The 20283-nt window shown below is 42.8% G+C and overlaps 1 protein-coding gene across 1 annotated transcript; it reads right to left on the bottom strand.

The window, feature by feature from the left end:
* Positions 1 to 4970: 4970 nt before the first annotated feature.
* On the bottom strand, positions 4971 to 16322 carry LOC112110513 (short stature homeobox protein). Its single transcript, XM_024205552.3, has 5 exons — positions 15976 to 16322; positions 12588 to 12796; positions 8433 to 8490; positions 8203 to 8294; positions 4971 to 6009 (listed from the first exon to the last, which is right to left on the bottom strand). The coding sequence occupies exons 1-5, from the start codon at positions 16247 to 16249 to the stop codon at positions 5764 to 5766; spliced, it is 879 nt and encodes a 292-aa protein (XP_024061320.1). The 5' UTR covers positions 16250 to 16322; the 3' UTR covers positions 4971 to 5763.
* Between the last annotated feature and the right edge of the window lie 3961 nt (positions 16323 to 20283).

The following is a 20283-nucleotide window of genomic DNA, read 5'->3' as shown; positions in this document are numbered from 1 at the left end:
GATATTTTCTACATTCTTCAACTGATTTTAATTAAATATCAAATTTCAATAAAATGTGTATGAACTGCATGAAGTTTTAATCTTTACTGAAAATCAGCAAATTCTTAGGCTGACTTTTAATAAATTAGGCACCGGCTGATAATGCAAACCTTGTCCAACGGACACCCAATATTCAAGGGACATTAGACATTGTACCTCTTTTGAAGAATGCCTCAAACACAGAAGTCCATGGCCTATCATTGACCTTGTTAGAGAAGCCAACTGGCAAGAAATAACTGGTATAATATAAACAGCTGGATTGTGTCCATGTGACCTGGGTCACAGCTTTGAAGGAGGGAGTAACTCAAAAGGAGGCACCATTTTACCAACAAAGTGAAAGGTTATATTTTCTTCTTGGTACATATAACTCCCATTAACACTGAGCAGTGGTTCAACGGAGAGGGTATGTATTAGTACAGCATATAGGGCTTTTTTTTTATTGTCTCTAAAGAATATCAGGCCCTAGTTGATTCCACCACATCCTCCTGCAACCATTGTATGTTTTTCAAGGTACTGAATCAGAGGTTCTTCCAAATCACTATATTACCACTGCCACTTGGAGTTGTGACCACTATGGGAATTACATGCACACCGAGGGAAGAATGCAACATAAAGGATTTACCAAGCTACTTACAGAAGAGGAGTGGGCACGTCACTGTCTGCTTTAACTGTCAACAAGGAAGATCTCCAGCCACGTGGATTGTGTCACTTTACAGAGCTGAAGATCGTTAGTGATTCAAGGATAGTAGATGTTATAAAAATAAGTATGTTTATTCAGAAATATGTCATTTATTTTTTCTGCTTTTTTGTAAAATGTCCTCAGAAAGAAAGGGGAAAGGAGGATCCTGCCACTGCCATAGTAATAATGTCTCCATAAGTTGTAACTATCTATAAAAAGAAATGAAACAATCCTTTTGCCTAGCTTAAAGAGTAGAATGCATATGTAATTTCTCCCACCCTCCAAAAAATCTGTGTTTATCCTTATTGTTGTCTCAGATTTCCACAGGACTGTGTGTACTAAAGTATTTGAATCAATGGCCCCAATGTGTCAACTCAAAATTATGTTGCTAGGGCTTTTTTTTTTTTTTTTTTTTTTATCATTTCATGGGCAAATGTAGAAACAAAAAAGGGCAGAACAAGCACGCAAAAGAGTGACATCAGGGGTGTTTAGTCTGTGTGAGAAATTGTTAGTAGCTGAGACTGGCAGTCAGGATATTCTAGTGAATTGTGCATGTGATTAGGCGCTAGGAAATTCTGAGATCTAATCATATTTCCACCACAAACTAGAGATCTGGGATGAAATGCTGGCTCCACTGAAGTCAAAGGAAAAACTCCATTGACTGAAAGCGGCTTTCGATTGGGTGGTAGCTGCATGGTCTTAGGAAAGCAAATTAAGGCTTCCTTGTCACCCATAATCATGCTGAATATTACCTTTGGAGTAAGGTACTAGACCATAAGCTCTCTGGTGCAGGAACCCTTTTTGTTATATGATTGTACGGTTCTTAGCACAATGGAGTCCATTCCTGATTGTGGCTTGTAGATGCTACCACAATACAAATAATAGTATTCAATATGATTATGAATGGTAGAATCTGGTCCTTAATTTCTATGCCTTAATTTCTTACTCTGCTTCCTATAAAGGGCATTATATAAGTGTTAAAGATTATGATTAATAAACCAAAAGATTACTACATCTATGGCCCTACTAAGCCAAATAATCTGATCTCGTTGGTTTCTTTCTTGACTTTCCCAAGTCAATAAAAACTCAATTATGGAGTCAGCTTCTTATTCAAATTGATACAAATACTTAAGCATATTTTGACAGTTCAAAAAAAAATCTGTAGCTGAGTTTCATCTTTTGATTACAAAGGGCTGTGTGTGATTAATTGGGCCCTGTTTTGAATTTTTATATACTTGTTTCTAGGCAAAATTATTTATTTTGAGGTGGTTCACGTTATTTTCAAAATAGCATGCCCAACTTTTGAGGAAGACCTTTGCCAGAAGCCAGTTCACACTAAATGAAGACCTACACCAAGAGAATTCCATCCAATGCACATTGTTCTGATGATCTGTGGAAAGCTCTCGTTTCTCAGAATGGGAGATTATGCAAAGACTAACGTGGCCACTGATGTCCAATAAATGAGGCTCATGCTATCTGTGAAATTAATTCAGTAAAGATAATCTTTTAACTTTACTAAATATCTCAGAACCTTAATTGTCTTATCTTCAACCACTTACCTGTTGAAGAAGTTCACGATAAAAAGAAAGAAGAACAGACCACAGCAGTTGAGATAGAAAAGAGACTGAGGTCCAGATCCTCACTATGTGCAGATCAGGGCAGTCCCATTGAGGTTAACAGAGCTACACTGATTTACACCCACTGAGGATTTGGCCCTTACAAGTGCCAGCTTAAGCAGGCGTTCTCACAAGGCCAGGAAGAAAGAAGGCCAAATGCATGTCCCATCCAAAGCTGGATCCAGTGAGCCTTTTGGACCCAGTGTCACTGCGACTATTCTGCTCTTGAAATAAGAAAAGTAGAAGCAGTTTTGGCAGCAGCACCTTCATTCCCTTGTCAGGATTGTATCTGGCATGTGTGCAACGCTGAATGAAATGCAGGAGCAGCATGTAGATACAGTGAGGCATCCTGCCCTTTTCCCAGGATGATCTATTGTTCCTACTTCAAACCCTGCTAAACTAGTAGTTGCTGCCACTTGCCTCCGGTTCTCCAGTGCAGTTTAGATATCTCCGAGACATCCACTGATATGACTTACCAGTCTTAAGAAACTGGTAGAGTTTTCAGTAATGCAAAAAAGAGTAACACCAACCCAGACAAATTTGGAGAAATCTGACTGACATATGAAAGTTCTTACTGTGCTGATATTCAGTATAACACCAAAGGTCAACTTGTTAGTAGGCAACTGTTCTCAAAATGTAACCAGATATATTTTATAAATGTAATACACTTCAGGAAGTGCAGTTAAGCAGATAACTTCATTTCTAAGATGGTTGAAGGCTCTCAGGGCCCAATTCTTCCCCTCACTTGAGAAGTTTCACTGAAGTCACTGGAACTATTTGAGAGTGAAATTCACTCCTGTGTAGAAGCCCAGAGCACGGCTGATGACCACTCAGAATAGGGCTTAAATGGGATGTGAGTAGTGCATAAGCTTGTGCTGGCCCTCTGCACAAAGGTGAGTTTCTATCCAAGTGAATAAAGGCTTCAGGATTGAGCCTTTAGCCATCAATATTGTGCAACATAGTACCCCAAAGTATTGTGGGTAGCCAGTATAACTGCTCATCTGTTAGAGGTTAGTGCCTCCTTATGGTGAAATTCCCAATCTGTATGTTAAAAATATGGAATTGAAAATGCTGGAGTTGTTGTGGGGGAAAGTATTTATTATTTTCGTTGTAAAATGTGATATAATTAACAATATTGGAACTAAGACCAAACTTTATCTAGAAGTATAAACTTTATACTATATCATTACTATAAATAACATTTATACATTCTAGATAAAGTTTGGTCTTAGTTCCAATCTTGTTAATTGTCTGGGTTTATTCCCCATGTCCCTTTACAATGGTTAATGTTAGATTAGCATTATGGCCTTGGTTTAAAGAGATATTAGGCTTTCACAAAGAGGTAGCAAAGACAGGTAAAATTTATAAACTCTAACATGTCCAAAATATAACCACTTTTCACATAATAAATAGGTGGAAAATGGCAGCACTTTGACATTTCAGAAAATTTGCTTGTCATAAAGTATCAAAATTGGGGGAAAAAATGCAAATGTCTAAAACTGAAAAGATCTAATGCATTACTTTTTGCCCTATGGAAATATTTGGATTTGATAAATATCAGCAAAAGCCAAAATTAGTAATGGATTACTAGATGATAAATACACTTGAGAAAGAAAAAACAGTCTTACTGGCAGTACTATTGAGAGGATAAGCTTTCATGAATGCAGGCCTTGATAACAAAGGCAAAAAATTGAGCTATCTTGTTAGAAGTAGACAAGAGCAGTATTTGTTCTCACAAACAAACCCACAACATAATAAATTGATTAGAAGAGAATTACATAACAAATAAAAACATGGGGGGTTAGTAAACCCAGACACTTTGGTAATATAATTTCAAGGGAGTTTCCTCCATTTAGACTAGCTATGCTGCTTAGACAAGTTTGTATTTGGTGTCTACATAACTGGAAAAAAGAAAAATTGGCAAACACTGAACTTGTCCACCCCTACAAAACATTTACTTTTTTTTGTTTTGTTTTACTTTAAATGATTGCAAAAATGTCATACAGGCTTTTCATCTTACTTCCCAGAAATATGGCACATTAACTTGACTAGAAATCATAGTATCTATCTTTTTCCATATGTGATACATATATTTTTATCCATTCCTAGAAGACCCGGACTGTCATTTTGGCACTAAACTGCAATGTACCCAGTCTGAGCATAAAGGACTTAAGTTATGGTTCTTGCGGAACTGGTTATTAACAGAATAAGAATGTACGGCTATTTTTTAATCTATAATATTTACAGTATTGCACTTTACTGCACTTAATTGCATTTCACTAAAAGTAATGCTGCATCAGTATTATGCCCTAAAACCATATGTCCATCTTTGTTGTGTGAGTCATTCTTTCTATATCCTGTAAAATAGCAAGATTTCAATTCAAAGATCCAGACATTAGGGAGAAAAAAATCAGAAAGTCGACCTGCTCCTATGGCACAATGCATCTCAGCTAATTAAGGTGATTCTGGATAAAACAGGTGCATTCATATTGTTCCCATCATTCAAGTCACCACTAATGGTTAGTAAATTCTAGTCTGTCTCTTTTTTTTTTCTTCCTTCCAAAAGACTTTTAGCCATTTGAGACACATTTTTTTTGTTATTGCTGCTTTTTTTTTTTTTTTGGGAAAAAAAAAAAAAACCTGCCTCGCCTCAAATCTGAAATTCCACATTTAAATTCAAACCAGTTCTTCAGCAGCAGCTCCTCAGCGATGGAAGATATTCATGGCAGTGAAATAATACTGTTGGCAACAAAGAAATGTCATCTTTAATGGAGACCAGCCCCAAGGATCTTTTTTATATTTTTGTTTGTTTTGTTTTAATAGATGTTAGGATCTTGAAAATGTGTTGAGTTAGACACATGCACATGGTCGCAGAACTGACGGCAGCCGATGACCTCACGCTGATGTGATCACTTTTGCCAGGGTCAAAATCCACATGTCCCACTGTTCACAGATTAGCATAATTTAAAGATTTTGTTCCCCACCTACTTTATCCTCCGGAAAGTCTTTGCTTTTGTGTGTGTGCGGGTGTGTATGTGTTTAATCGGATGACTTAAATCAGATTCGGGATGGTCTCACCCTACCATTGCATCTGGGGGAGCAGTTTTAACTGTGGAGCGCTAGGTGCCTGAAAAATAAAAAAGAAGGACAGGCAAGTGGGCCCCCTCAGTCTTCAGATGAACCGGGTCGGGTGCGCAGGCTTTGAGCGCGCAGGGGGAGAGAGGAAAGCCAAACAGAGGAACTAGGGACGGGAGGGAGCAGTCGTGATCGTCTTTAAAAGTACTTGCAGGCCTTCCAAAAGCCAGCGACCCTTGTTCCCCCGCAGGCCTGGGGCCTGCAGAGAGTCACGTTGGGGTGGTGCGGAGGGCAAGAGGGAGCGGAGAGGGAGTCCTGGCCACACACACACACGCACACAGCACGGGGAAAGTGTCAGAGCCCCAGCGCCTCGGCATGTTTCCTGGCCTTGAGTCGCAGGTCGGCGATGCTGGAGTTTTTGCTGTTGCTCTTGGCAGCAGCAGCCACCACCGCAGCGGCGGAGGCGGATTCGGCCAAAGAGGCGATGGGGAGTCCGAAGGGCGGCGGGGGGAACATCAGGTAGGGAGCGTGGGCGGCCAGGTGCGGGTGGAGGTGGGGGTGGGCGTGGGCCACGCCTTCCAGCTGCAGCTGCGCTTGGACCTGGGAAAGCAGAGCGAGGGGAGCCGGGTGAGAAGCTGGGTGCGGGCTTGCCACCCAGCGCGGGTCAAGAGCTGCCCTCTCCCTCCTCACCCACCCCTGGTAGGGGATTAGGAACCTCCCGGGGCAGCAGCAGCACCCTCCACCTCTGGCGGGCGGGGTGCGTCCTATACGCTGTCAGCAAGCCACATGCTCCGAGGGCGGGAAATGGACTCGGTTTATGAAGCCGATCCACATGGCGCCCAGTCACCTCTCGCTACCCACCGTCCCTGAGCAGAGGTTTCAGTGGTAGCCATTTATTTGCAGTTTCCTCCACTGCCTGCCCGCCGACCCGGCCTAGTTTTAGTGCGGTTCCACCTTCGGCTGTCTCCGCAAGGGTGACTGCGCATTGGCGACAGAGCCGCTCGCGTGGTCTGGCAGCACAAGATGTGATCTTGTGGCAAGAAAGCGCAGCAGGGCTCGGAGGGCCAAGGAATTCGGATCAGCGCAGTTCAAGAGGAATACAATGTCCACAGCCCTTGGCCTCTTCCCCCGTGCACAGCAGCGATTGTGCAGGTCACTGCGTGCTCAAGGAAAGGACTAGAGCTGCAAGTGGGAAAGAGGGGCTTGTGATTGGAGTCACCCATTTAACCCCTTGCACGCAGCAAATGCGGGGAGCATGAATAAAGGAGACAGCTAGGCACTGGCTTGATTTAAGCAGGTACGGCAAAGCTGGACGAGAACTGGCTGGTTGATATTAAACACTCCGCTCAGCACTTATACAGAGAGAATAGAGGCATATTTAGGCCTTCCAGTATTTACAAAAATGAGTTGGCCATCGCATGGGCGCCAACAAGTGCTAAATAGCATTTTTCCTAGGGATGTTTATTTATATCTTTCTAAAAACTCTTTAACCTTGGAAAAGGGACCAGTCGCCAATGTTTACTTTGGAGCTTTCTAGACCTACACAAACACACTGGATTGACAGAGAGATCTCCGCCTCGGGTGTGGGTTTTCTCCCCCAAGATATGTGTTTTTCAAAAATCAGTAGCATTAATCTATCTCTTCTACCTAGTTTGCTTTTGGGAAACCGATTCCTCAATCGGTTATGTAAAGACACAAAAAGGAAATGCCACAAACTGTAGCTTGAGCTGTTAAGTGGTATCTGGGCGGGTTTGCCTCTCTTCTCCGTTGTTACCTGGGTTGTATGCCAGTGTAACTCCACTGACTTCAAGGGGGTTGCTCCTGATTTACACCCATGGAGCAGGGAGCAGACGTAGGCCCAATATATATAGACAGAGTGAAGGGGGAAACTTTCCCCCCATATAGAGGTGCTGGAACTAGAGGTGTTGAAGGGGTTTCCATTATATACAGGGTTTACAGTTTGATTCAACGTGAGCGCCCAGCCCTTGAACTGGGAGCAAAAGCCAGCGCGTTATCACCTCCCGCGCCCAGGTTTTACTAAGGAAAATGGACGCAGGCAGCGCCAGGAGCATTTTTGTTCCCTGGACTCTCCGTGGTGGAGTCGATTTTGCAGGGACGAGGCCAGCTCCGGGCGAGTCACCTTCCCTGGGTTCGGGCTTGGAGAAGGGACAGCTCCTAACGGGGAGGCTTGTCTTTGCCACGTCTCGGCCTAGCGAGCCGGCTGCTGCACAATGCACAAGGTTTCTTCCTTCCGAGGGCGGCCAGCGCCAGTAGCACAGTCCACGTCTCGCGAAGGAAGAGGCTCCCCACCTTCCCTTACTGTTGCCCTGCGTGCGCTCTGTCAGCATCAGGGGACCGCGAGGGAGGAACCTGGGCAGGGCTGGCCAACCCTTCCCTCTCCCAATGCGAGGGCCGGATCCTGCAGCCAAACTCCCCTTCGACTGAACGCAGGAGACTTGAGTCTCCAGGGGGGTGGAGGGGTTTGGCTGGGCTGCTGACTCCTTCCTTTGCGCATCTGGGCTCCCACAAGGCCAGAGCACACCGGGAAAGGAGGGGCAGACCTACAGCCGCCTGCCTCTGCCTGAGCAGGGGAGGCGAGGGGGGGGGGGTGTTTGGAAAGAGGCCCCTTCAGAAGTTTTACAGCGTGCTTTTAATACGTGCCAACTTCGCTATAAATGGCACTTGTAAACGTGTGTCCCACTTCCTCCTTTGGCGGTGAAAGGGCAGCAGAGGAGGAGGGCGGGCAGGCGCTCCAGACATTGGGGCAGGGGTTTAACGGGAAGCAAAACGAACTACCTGTTGGAAAGGCATCCTCAGGGCTCCCATATTCACATAAGGGGCTACTCGGCAGGCGTCTAAATGGCTGGCAGTTCCCAGGATCACACCTGCAAGAAGAGACATGGTACGGTCAGCCCCGTGGGTGGCACTTTCCCTTCATGCCATCCGCGGCCTTCTTCTCCAGCACTCAGTGACCAATGACCATCCCACCCATCCACTCCCTGAATCCGGGCTCTCAGACCCACCTTTATGCATCTGATTCTCCTGCTTTCGGCACTTTGCTCTCCTGTTTTGGAACCAGACCTGCAAAAATAAAAACAAAAAGGGGAAGGTAGACAGGCAGCTGTTGAGAAGCGGGACTAGCAAGCGGAGGCCAAGCAGTTCGTATAATTTTAATGATGTGTATAAAATAAACACACACACACACACACACACAAGGCTACTGAGTGGCCACTGCGCGTTGTGTGAGTGATTATGGCTCTTACAGTCCTGTTAGACTGCCTTAGAGAACGTGGGACCGACACCAAAAAAACAATCAACATTCGTTCTCCTCCTTTTTAGATTGCCAGTGTATCGAGCCTGGCCAGCACATCAAACGTTACCGTAAAGCCTCTACAGTCCTGAAAACAAACACTTCGGAACCGTGGCCCTCTTTCTAAACCCACGGCCCCAGTATTCCCCAGGCTTGCAGGAGTCAAGGCTTTCACTCCCTTGTGCCACCCATAGAGGGTGAGCACTCGCGATTGTTAAAGCAAATACCAAAATTGTGTCCCTCACAGATCTCCCTTCATGATGGATCTATCAGTCTTTTTCTCGTCATATTTAAGCCAAACCAGTAACATTTTACATTTTGTCAAACTTCAGTGCTCGATTTCTAGCCCATAAAATCTGTTACCAATTGGATTATCTGTTCCAATCCAAAACTTCAGTTTTATGGGTTTTGAGAGATTTTAAGGTCTCACATAAAATAATAAATCCAGACTTGGGCAAATGGACTGAATTATTCTCCATTACATTAACTTTTTATTTTTTTTTAAATGTTCCTGCTGACGTTTTAATGTTCTTACTTGCAGGCAATAACAGACTCTTTCCAGATTTGGATTTAAGGAATTATTTATACTACCACCAGGAAAATATCTATAATCCAATAATCCTCATCTAATTCCAGTTATTATAACTGTTAAACAAATGCAAAAATCCAGTTGTCATTGTTTCTCTTTGACTTCTATTCGAGAGTATTTCACATATTTGAGTTTATTGTTTCCTCTCCCTTCTCAAATGGCTAGTTTAATAAAGTGAGTTGAGTTGATTGTCAGACGCTCAGATTCAAATGTTTTTGCCCAGTTTTATTCTTACGCAAAACCTACCAAATGTGGACAAACATTGACTAGCGGTGCTGATAAAATCTTGTAGCTAAGAAACACCTTCAACCTTTGATGTTCTTACACTTGCCAAGTGATCATACGGTTAATTAATACTAACTGCACTTCCTACATCAAGTTTTCCCTTCAAGCTTTCTTCAATTGCCTTAATGATGGTCATTTACAACGGAGTAATTAGTGCAAAGAAAGGCTTCCACAGGCATTAATTACCCAGGGTACCTCAGTGATTTTCTTAAGTAGGAATTGGCCTTCTCTACTCTGGAGCGCAATTCTTTCTGCTCAGGGTCGCCAGATGATCGCGTCAATAATAGCTCTTCAGCTGAGCAAACCCTGAGCTACGGGTCTCACTGAAAACTGTAACCTGGATTTTTCAAGAGCACGACCTTTCCGTGTGCTAATAAAGTATCTGCCTTTCAAATTCACAGTAGCTTCGCTTCGTATTTTTGTCACTCTGCTTTCTTGAACTACAGACTACTGAAAAATCGTATTTTTCAAACCAAAAATATACCCCTATAATAAACATTTAAAACTTTGTACCAAGCTACTGCAATTTCGGGTGAGGACCCGTGATGCAGCGACCACAATGTATTTGGTACGGCTGTGATCGTTGCATGTCTTTTTTGGGGGGGGGGGGGAGCGAAGGAGTTTAAATCGTCATGAGGAATTTAAGCAGTGTGTAAACAACTTCCCCTGCAAATTAGAATATCCTTCAAACAAAAATTATATTTAAATCTGCAAAACGAAGTGCCCTTTCCCTTTAGCTATGAAAAATAAGGTTAAGAGGAATAAAAGTGATGAATTAGCCACTGCGTTAAGCGATAATAAATCAGGCTTGGTGTGATTCACGATCAATTCCAATTAGTCATGAATATGCTAAGTAAAGCACAGTACACTGTTTTAGACAGTTATTTCTTCATTAAGGATCACTCAGTGATTTCTTTCACAAATGCTCTAATCTGATTTCCTTTTGATTTCCATTAGAGACAGTGAATAATGACATTTAATTTAGCCCTGCACCATAAACCCAAAGATATTTGTTGTAATTGAATTACTGCCTGCTCCTCACTATGGTCTCATAACTTTCAATTATAACCCTGACAGCTGGGTGATATGAGTTTCCAGTACAACACTAAAAATAAAAGGTTAATAAGGACTAGCTACCATAGGAGCTTCAATTTATTTACAGCAAATTTCCACACTAAATTGAAACTATATCCTTTAACAACAAGGGACAGGCGGTGCAGACAGGGATTAGGGAACAGTTCTGGAAGTATTAAAATATCCTTCCTTTCCTCCTTTCTTTTTTCTACTCCCTCTTTTTAACTATATTGCGTCCTCTGTTTTTTTTCTAATTAATTATCTTATCTAAACGCTTTCTCTTCCTATTTCCCTTTTTTACATTACTATTACCAGCCTTTTTCATGCCGCCCTCTTTTTAAAAAATAAAGAAATGAAATTTTGTCTTGCATATAACTCCCACTTGAATCGATATCACCATTTTTAATTTTTTTATATTTTATTTTTGGTGTGGTATTTAAAGATCTACAAGCTCTTGAAGCACCAATTTTGCTGTAACTATGAACATCCTGTTAAGGTGCTGCTACTCAGTAATAAACTACTTGAAAGAAAGAGTGCAGAATTCAATTACAAGTAATTTATTTTTATAGAAACAGTACATCAAGGCCCTGGAAAGATATTACAGAGCCAAAGCAAGAAGATCTGGGAAGATGACATAAGATTTGATGTCCCCTTCAGCAAAAGTTTAATCTTTTCATTAATTTATATGGTGCGGTTAGATCAATCTTCCAGGAGAATGTAGGCCACCAGCCCTTTCAACCCCTACAATATTCCCCTAGAAGTCTCCCTTTTTAAGGCATATGGTCCACACGACAAGGTCCCTTCTCCAGCTTGTTTTATACAGAAAGACCCCACAGCTGAGAAAAAAAAACTAGCCACACTATTTATTTCGGGAAATGCCTCAAGGAGGTACTTATTTAAAGCTAGATAGCCACTTACTCAGATAAGTACTAGAAGGATTTGGAAGGCACAGATTCTCCCTCTTTGCTTTCCAAAGACTAGATGTTTATAATATTTAACGGGGGAAAACAAAGAGAATCCCTCTGCCATCCGAAGCCTAGTGTGTATATTTATTTACATATATATGCATATATACATATATTAATTTTTCTTCAGAGAAACTGATGTGATTAAAAGGTAAGAGGATGTATTTCCTGTGTAAGCCATGTAGAGAATAATAACCTGATAAGAGTTTTTCTTTACATTTCTTCGCCCTGTGCTCTTGCTCAGAGATCCACAGGTTGATTTTATTAATTCTTTTTTACATTACATTTGCTTTTGGAGTGGATTTCCTAATTATTTCTTTTCTTTTCCCCGCCGCGGCTATCAAGGAGAAAGTTAAAATATTTTTTTAAATCGATTCGAAGACACAATGAGCAATTCTGCGAGGTTTTGATTGCCATATTTTGTGGCTATGTCTAAGGATTATGAGACCTTAAAAAAAGGCGGGGGGGGGGGAATATACCAGATGGGGTGCAATGAATTCATATGCTTGCTATGCGAGTCAGATGGGAGCACCTTACCCCCGGCTCTAGATAATCCAGCCCCAAAGCACCCAAACCGTCTAGCCTTATCCATGACAATTGTTTTCTGGGTTTTTTTATAACGTCCCCATAAAAGGAGAGCAGTGCGAAAGGAAAAGATGGGGATTAAAGGAGAGGTTATTGAGTGATCAGATGAGTTTGCAAAAGCAATTCATTATGTTATTAATTAGATCATTACTAAAAACGTGCCCATTAAAGGCAGCAATGGAGGAGTTTAAGAAATATATTTAGCAGAACAAGTACACCGGAAATACAAACAGCTTCCCATCAGACGTGTCGTTTTTGCTTTCACCTCTCCTGCTTTGAATGAAACAGGGCACTGTGCTAGAATCCACTGGCAGACAGGAACTGAGGTGAGGACATTTCCAGGAACATAATGCAAGAGTCTTTCTCTTACCTGAACTCTAGCTTCAGAGAGTCCCAGCCTCTGGCTTAGTTCCTCCCTCATGAAGGCATCTGGATAGTGAGTCTCATCAAAAAGTCTTTCCAGCTCATTCAGCTGCTCTAGTGTGAAATTGGTTCTGCTTCTCCTCTGTTTGAGCTTGGTCTGTCCATCTTCATCCTCTGACTTCACGTCTTCCCTCTTCTCTTTGCACTCGTAGATCCCTGCCGGGTGGGGGGGGGGGGAGTGAGCGGGGGACACAGAGCTTTGCTTTAGTATCTCACAAAAGTTTCTTTTGCACAGGAGACTAGTTTCTCTTTTCCTCTCCTCTTCCCTAACCTGATTCTAAACTAGAGGAAAGTGCCATTAAACAGAATCACTCCCATGTTGTCACGCACAGAATTTTTGCTTCGGGGGAGAAGGGAGGGCAGATTTTTGTGTCTTTATAGGGAAATATTATTTATTACGTATCCCCATCCCATGGCACCGTACATCTTCTAGCACTAGCTACACCCTGTCACCCAACTAGAGCAACAATGTAGGAAAAGCGTAGGCAATCGATTGGAACAGAAAAAAACACACCATCCCAGAGCCATGTCAGGGATGTTACCCCAGTGGACTACAGTGGAAGTTATGCCTGAGTGAAGACTGCAGCATCGGGCCCCAAAATCTAGCTGCACTTTAGGGGAATGCTGCAAAATATTTGATCACTGGGGACCACCATCGCTCGTTTTAAATAGCAGGAGGGTCTGAGCCACTGTTTCAGGAACAGCGAAGGAGAGGGAAAAGAAGTGGCTTGGGTTTTTTGGTTAGCTGGTTAATTTCGCCATGTGAGGTCCATTTAAAAACAAGTCACTAACCAGCGCCTATTATCCGCTGGTAACTGCAAATTAAGGAGGGTCGCAGACGAATATTGGGAAATCATTCTGCTAACACTGTGTAGAGCCAGTGGAAAGGGGCGTGGGGAGGGGGAGCTCTGTGTTGCTGTTTTCTTTAGAAGTAAATGCTGTTATGCAGGGCATTGCCCACCGCTGTTGGGGTGAAGGCAAAACATTTGCGTGGTAAGAGAAATTGTCCATTGTTTAGTTACACGGGCCTGGGCCGCTTCGCCAAAAATGGTACCTGGGGAAACCTCAAACTCCAAGCCGTTCTCAGGGGCCGCTCATCTTTCTGTGTCGCTGGAAGAATCTGGCCTTGTTGCATCAGAGGGGGGGAGCTGACCCCCCTCCCCACCCATCAAGGAATAACTTGCGTCCTCTCTAGCTCCTCACCCCTATCTTGCCCGCCTTTTGGGAAATCGCTAGAAAAGAAGGTGCCAGGAGCGGGGGAGCGTTTATAACCTGAGCTGATGCGTGTGGAGATTTACACTGAAGAGGGGAAAACATAACGAGGCCAAAAACAACCCCCCGCGTTTTCTTTCTGGCATGTTTTGGAAAAGGGACCTAGAGCGCAAATCCTCTTTTAATCATCATAACGAAAATGACCAAAACCATTAGATCAGCAGAGGGTGTCTATTTTAATCACGCTTGTGCCAGCCAGCAGCATGCCCTCGACCAACCCTGATTGTATAGCCTCGAAAAGATTCCCCGGATTGTTCCATCGCCGCGCTATTTAAGGAGTCCCAGCAAGTTCTTTATTTCTTTTGTTCTGATCCACCTCACAGCCAGTTGTGGGGCTGGGAGTGAGAATAAATATTCAGAGATAATGTTGAATTGTATTTCTCCCTCCCCCCCCCCAAAAAAAATGTGGTGACTAAATGAAAACATTTGAATGAAGCGCGGTCTGTGCCAGTGGAAATCCAAGGGGGAAAGGGCACAAGAACCCAAATGTTTGTTTTCACTTCTTCACTTAAAACTACAACAGTTCAAATCAATTCACTGCCCCCTCCTCATAGACTGCTGTTCGATTGCTTAACACTTTCACGTTTGCGTGCCCTTTGCCGAAAACAGGCGTTTGGCCCGCATTCCTCATTGTAATGTGTGTGGTTTTCATGAAGCCGTATTTAAATAAGACATTTCTAACTAAATGAATAAATAAAGATGAGCCCTGTAGAAAGATAATCTGCGACTTGTGGTAGATGCATGCTCTGCAGAGAGTCAAGCGTGCCCACAGTGTATACAAAATATTGGATAGTCAGATCGGTGGGACTGGAATAGCATATTGAAATTAGACTGAATCCTTACCTGAACAGAAGTTGTCACAAACGCCTCATCTTGCACAACTCCGCCCTCTCACCTCCACCCCACCCCTCTATACATAGACTGATTAGATTAGATAAACACAGTCTAACATTTATATGCACAGAACAAAAAAGGGGGGAGTTTGGAACAATATACAGGTTTCGTTTTAATAAGAGTTCCTCTTTGGATCATTTCTATAAATGGTGTCCATGCTTTGTAATCTTGATCATTAAAAATAAAAATAGCGAAGTGCTAAGGGAAATATACTTCTGCAGAAATACAGGCCTCAAGTACATTATAACACTTAAAAAAAGAATTAGTTTTACTTAAAAAAGAATTATTCTAAAATTGTTATATGTGTTTTTGACTGTGAATTCAAGTGTTTTTTAAATGAAAGGTTGGTTGTTGTTCACAAACCAATTAAACGAATTTTATTATCGCCAGGTGTAGCCTAGTAGCTCCCTGGACAGGTCGACCTGTCCAACTTGCCCGGAGACACTTTCTCAGCTTTTTGTCCCCCTCCATGTTTTGTGTGTGTGTGTAACTAGTTTGACAAAGGTGAGATTGCCCGACAGGACTGAATGTCCTGAACCTGATGACAGCATATGTATACAAGGCTTGGAATGTTTCTCTGTCTCCATGATTATCTGCCCCTTCGAGTACACGCACAGCCATACTGCTTTATGACTTCTCACTACCCACATATATCCGAAAACAATCTACTGACTGATCTGTGTTCTGAAATACAAAATTGTCCAAAGGCAGCGTCTTAAGGTCCAGCTTTCTTTCAGAAGAAGCAGCATCCTGATGGCCCGGAAACAGGAAGAACATGTCTTCTGATACATTAAGACTCCCTGGACAAGATTTCCTCATTTTCCTACACATGGAACTTCTCCCCCGTACAGAGCATTGTTAAGGCACCTAGAATCTGTCCTATTTCCGATTTAAATGAGGGGATCTGGCTAAACTAAAGTGACTACTTTACCTTTCACTGTTAAACCAAATCTCTCTCTCTACACACACACGCACACGCGCGCACACAAAGGCATGAAACTGATGAGCTTGTGCTCTCATCGGGACGCATCGGTTTCAATTAATTGAGTTTCACCCCTCATTTAAGGCGACCGGCAAAGCTGAAGGGCCGCAGTGTGGAAAGAGGGAGAGGAAGGCTCCCGGCGTGGAGCCGGCTTTGCAGAGGGGGCTGCCGCCTGCACAGTGCTTACCTTCCGAAGTCCTGCCCGTGCTGAACTCTTTCAGTTTGTCCTTGTCACTCTCTACATGGTCTTTGAAAAGATGCACCGGGCAATGGTTGCTGCTCTCAGTAATGTCCTGCAGGTTAGTGTCAGAGTTTCCAAGCTCCCTAGATCGAGCCAACCCACTCTCCAAAACTTCCCTGTACGTGATAGTCTCCTTCTTGCTGCTGCTGCTACTGCTGCTGCTGCTCTCTTTGCTTTTCTGGTCAAAAGATTTGGATACAAAAGCTGTAAGTTCTTCCATAGCTGCCCGGCGATCTTATCCACAGAGATCCACTTGTTTTCAGTAGGAGATCTGGCCGTCCTCTGCACGCTTTTTTTGCACGTAGAAGATGGGCTGTATAGAGTTAGATCACTCCTGCTGTTATTTATGCCTTTCAATTTGAGATCACACTATTTATACATGGCTACCTCAGCCCAACCCCCAGCTTTCCCTGTCTCCAGCAATTACTGACTGCTCCATAGTCGCAGGCGGACTCCTAGCAGCTATCTCCCCCACCTCAGTCCAGCAATTGGCTTTCTTTTCATTTCATCACTGTTTGGCATCTTTGCACCTTGATTTAGGGAGGCAAAGAGCACAAGCAAAAAGAGAGAGAGAGAGAAATAAAAGGGGGGAAAGAGAAAACACAAAAACAGGTATCTGCATTCTGTAAATGGGTTGCAGAAATGAAAGTCAAGGAAGACTTTATTGATTGTAAGGACATCCTAAGCTTACCAACACTGTGAGTAAAAACGGACCTCGCTAATCAAATAAATCTGTTCTTGCCATTAAATGTATAGATATCAATGGGAAAAGAAAATGATTGTTCAATAAAAAGGTAATTAATACAAGCTGGATATGTGCATTTGCTATAATATTTATGCTTCGACATGATGACGATTTTCTGTTTTAATTAAAAATTGTCAAATTATTCAATGAACAAAAATGTTGTTTTAAAGTGTTGTCTATTACGGAGAAAAACATTTCTTGCAGTGAAGCCGGTTGTTGTAAATCTCTGAGATCCTTATCAGTTTTTGCCTATAGGTACAGGCACCTCCAGATGCGTGTAAACATTACAGGATCTGTTTTCTGGCTAATGCTATTATGTTGCCCGAAGATGTTGTCCGGGAAATTTAGGATCTAAAAATGTCTAATTTTTGTCTAATGCAAACCTGTCCTGGTGAGTGGTATTGAAGGATGATTTGTTAGCAGGAGTGGTCCTGTTTGTACACATCAAATAGAATATTAGATTTGTCTACATTTTTAAAGCTAAACGACTATTGTCATATTTAAGATGGAGCTGTCACTAATTTTTCCATCTTATTCATGGTGGGCGGTTATTTTTGTTGTGCACCGTGTCATAATTACCACCCTGTAAGTTGGAATAACCGCCTGAATGTAATGTCCAGATAATAGCAGTGACATTTCTAACTCCTCTCTGCACAATTCGATCGGAATATAAAGCTGACCTCTCCCCCCCCCCCCCCCACCCTCCCGCCCTCTTAGGACTTAACACAAAGGATTTGGCATTTGGGGGAATTTCTAGTTACCACTGGCGTTCATTTTGCATTTTCTTGTGTCGGGTCCTCATCGCGAGCATTAGTTAATCAAATCACATCGTCATGCCCACCCTCTGCTCTGAATTTTATCCAAACGAGATCTCCTTGCGTGAGTCAGGGACCATTGTTTCCATTCCAGGAAAGTGTGTGATTGCTCTGAAAATTAACAGAGCATTAAAACAATACAAATGTGTTTAATTAATCCAGGGGTGCACACCTTCCGCCGCCCCCGCCCCCCCGACACCGGAGTTAACACCTCCGCAGGAGGAGAAAAGAACATCGAGGAAACAATTAATAAAGCACTTTAAAAAAATCAATTCCCCCTGTGTGATTTTAAAATGATTATCAAGGGGACAAGGATTGATCGTTTGATCTTGGCACTGCCGATATCCCTGACATTTATTGTATTGTTGCGTCTCAGTAGCCTCCTACCTATAGAGTTCATTTAACAAGCGAGGGAGCCAACTGAAGCCTTAGAATTTAACAAACAGATCTTGTCTTCTCACAAGCCAATCAGATCCAAGTTCCTAATATATATCACACGGAACCCTGTCAATAATAAATGGAAATTACCTATTTATGGATAAAAAGATATAGTCAAAATACGTTGATTTTATTTATATATGTGTGTGTGTGTGTGTGTGTATCATATATACATATATGTTGCTAACATATATAGACCCACTTTTTTTTAGATTAGGTTTCTAGTAAAACACACACAAGTACCTATTCGAATAGATATTCCGAAGTTCAACTCTTATTTGTGGGAAAGGAGAGGATTTGGTCAGGATGATCTTAGAACGCAGTTTCCACGTGTCTTACTCACTCCCTAGGTCGTGAGCCATATGAACTTTCCTGAGCTGCAATTTTGTACATCAATGAAACTTTCCAAACCCCTCGACTCCTTAATTATGGATTCCCCTCCGCATTAACAGACAATTTGTCTCTCTCACTGTCTCTCAAATTAAGGGTAAATAGTTGGGGTAAATATTTGTTCCAACACCCTCCTTCCAGTTTGAACGTCGGTGTTTCATAGCCCCGGTCTCCCATAGTTCTAGCTTAGTTACATTATCCCAGATAGTTTGCAATAATCCCCCCTCTAGCCCTATTTTGACCCTCGTGTTCTGTTTTCTTCCCCTGGCTCTGAAGGGAAGGACGACTTCCCGGTTTAGTAACCCTCCCCCCCCCCCCATGCGTTCTTCAAACCCACCAGGTCCTTAGCTTGCTCCGTCCTTTACTGGGCAAGTGGCCCTGGGTTTGCTTCAGGCATTTTCACAGAAATGCAGACCTGGATGTGGAGTCAGTCCCACCACAGCCAGCTCCTCAGTCCCAAGAACTCGGCAGTTTTCTATCAGAGCCCTTCTGAAATAAATCGGAGGGAGACAGTCCATATTGTTTCCAGTGACACGTTTTATGAGCGTCCCCTGGAACACATAGTTTCGCCTACTTGCCCCACAGATTTTGACTTTGTAAAGTATGGGATGCATTAGGTAATTAAAAATCTGCATACGATAAACATGTGCCACTATTTCATTGGGCTACTTAAAGTCAGTTTAACTATTTGACCCAGCATTGGCAGAGAGGAACGTTCATCATACAGCTTGGGAGTTTGCTAGTCTTTTTGAACGTGTGGACTTTCTCAGAGTTAGGAAAGTCGACGCGTTTGACTTTTAATGGGGAAGCGCCAAGTATTCTGTGCATTGCTCCCACACAACATCCCAGTCCCCCAGACAGCCAGACGCAGCAGCTTTTGAGAAACATTGGCATATATGCCTGTTGAGAAAGAGCTAATCTCCTATCCGAGACATGTTTTGCTGTGTAAACCTCTATGCTCGCCAGGGGTACCTAAACACATCCAGTGGGTGCACGCACACACGATCCTGTTCTGACACACTGCACATTATCTTGAGAGCATAATATCCTCTCAAGTTGACTGCTAGTCAAATTCAAATCTTACTAATAAAAAGTGGGTGACATTCCTTCGCCCAAAAAAATAATCACTTCCAATGGAGTTAAGAATAATAAAGAGGCGAAACTTTGATTCCATCACAAACTTTTAAATCGCTGCAAATTCAGAAAGAGAGAGATTTTATTGCCACACAAACCCCTTTGCCTTATCAGGCACTAAACTCCCTAGAACAGCCTGGAAACAAAAGAATCTAAACACCGATTTAACTTTAAATTAGGCATTTTGAAACTGACCTGAAAACTCTGTCTAACAAGTTGTGCTTTCTGGATGTCTTGGTGTCTGGACGACTGGGATCCCAAGGCCCCCGTCCCACAAAGCACAAAGGAGGGCAAATCTAAAGCACCAATGCGTTGTGCCCCCTGATTTAAGCTTTGACCGGGAGACCAGCAGAAACCGGGAATTGTCAGGTGATAAACTGGACATTTTAAAAAAAAATCTTTGTTCAACAGGGTTTTTTCAGTCACTTCGGAGCATTGCCCTAAATCACCTGCACGGAGCAGTCACCTTAACCACCTCCCACCCCAATGCTCCGGGTTAAAGGAGTGAGTCATCTATCTCCTCTGAGCTAGAGTGGGATAACTGTGAAATGAGACTGCTAGCCATGCTCTGGTTCCTGTGTAAACGGGACCTCACTTCATGAGTATCTCGCTTTCCTCTCCTTCCCCCTCTCCATTAGACATTTCTCTCTCTCCCTCCCCCTCTCTCTTCAGAAGTGGTTAAATAATTGCTAAATTATTCTCTCTTGCACTCGCACACGTTCACGCTTAATA

Source organism: Terrapene carolina, unplaced genomic scaffold (assembly GCF_002925995.2).
Source record: "Terrapene carolina triunguis isolate 2854851 unplaced genomic scaffold, T_m_triunguis-2.0 Scaffold25, whole genome shotgun sequence".
NCBI classification, from domain to species: Eukaryota; Metazoa; Chordata; order Testudines; family Emydidae; genus Terrapene; species Terrapene triunguis.
This window is presented reverse-complemented; position numbering and strand designations above follow the sequence as displayed.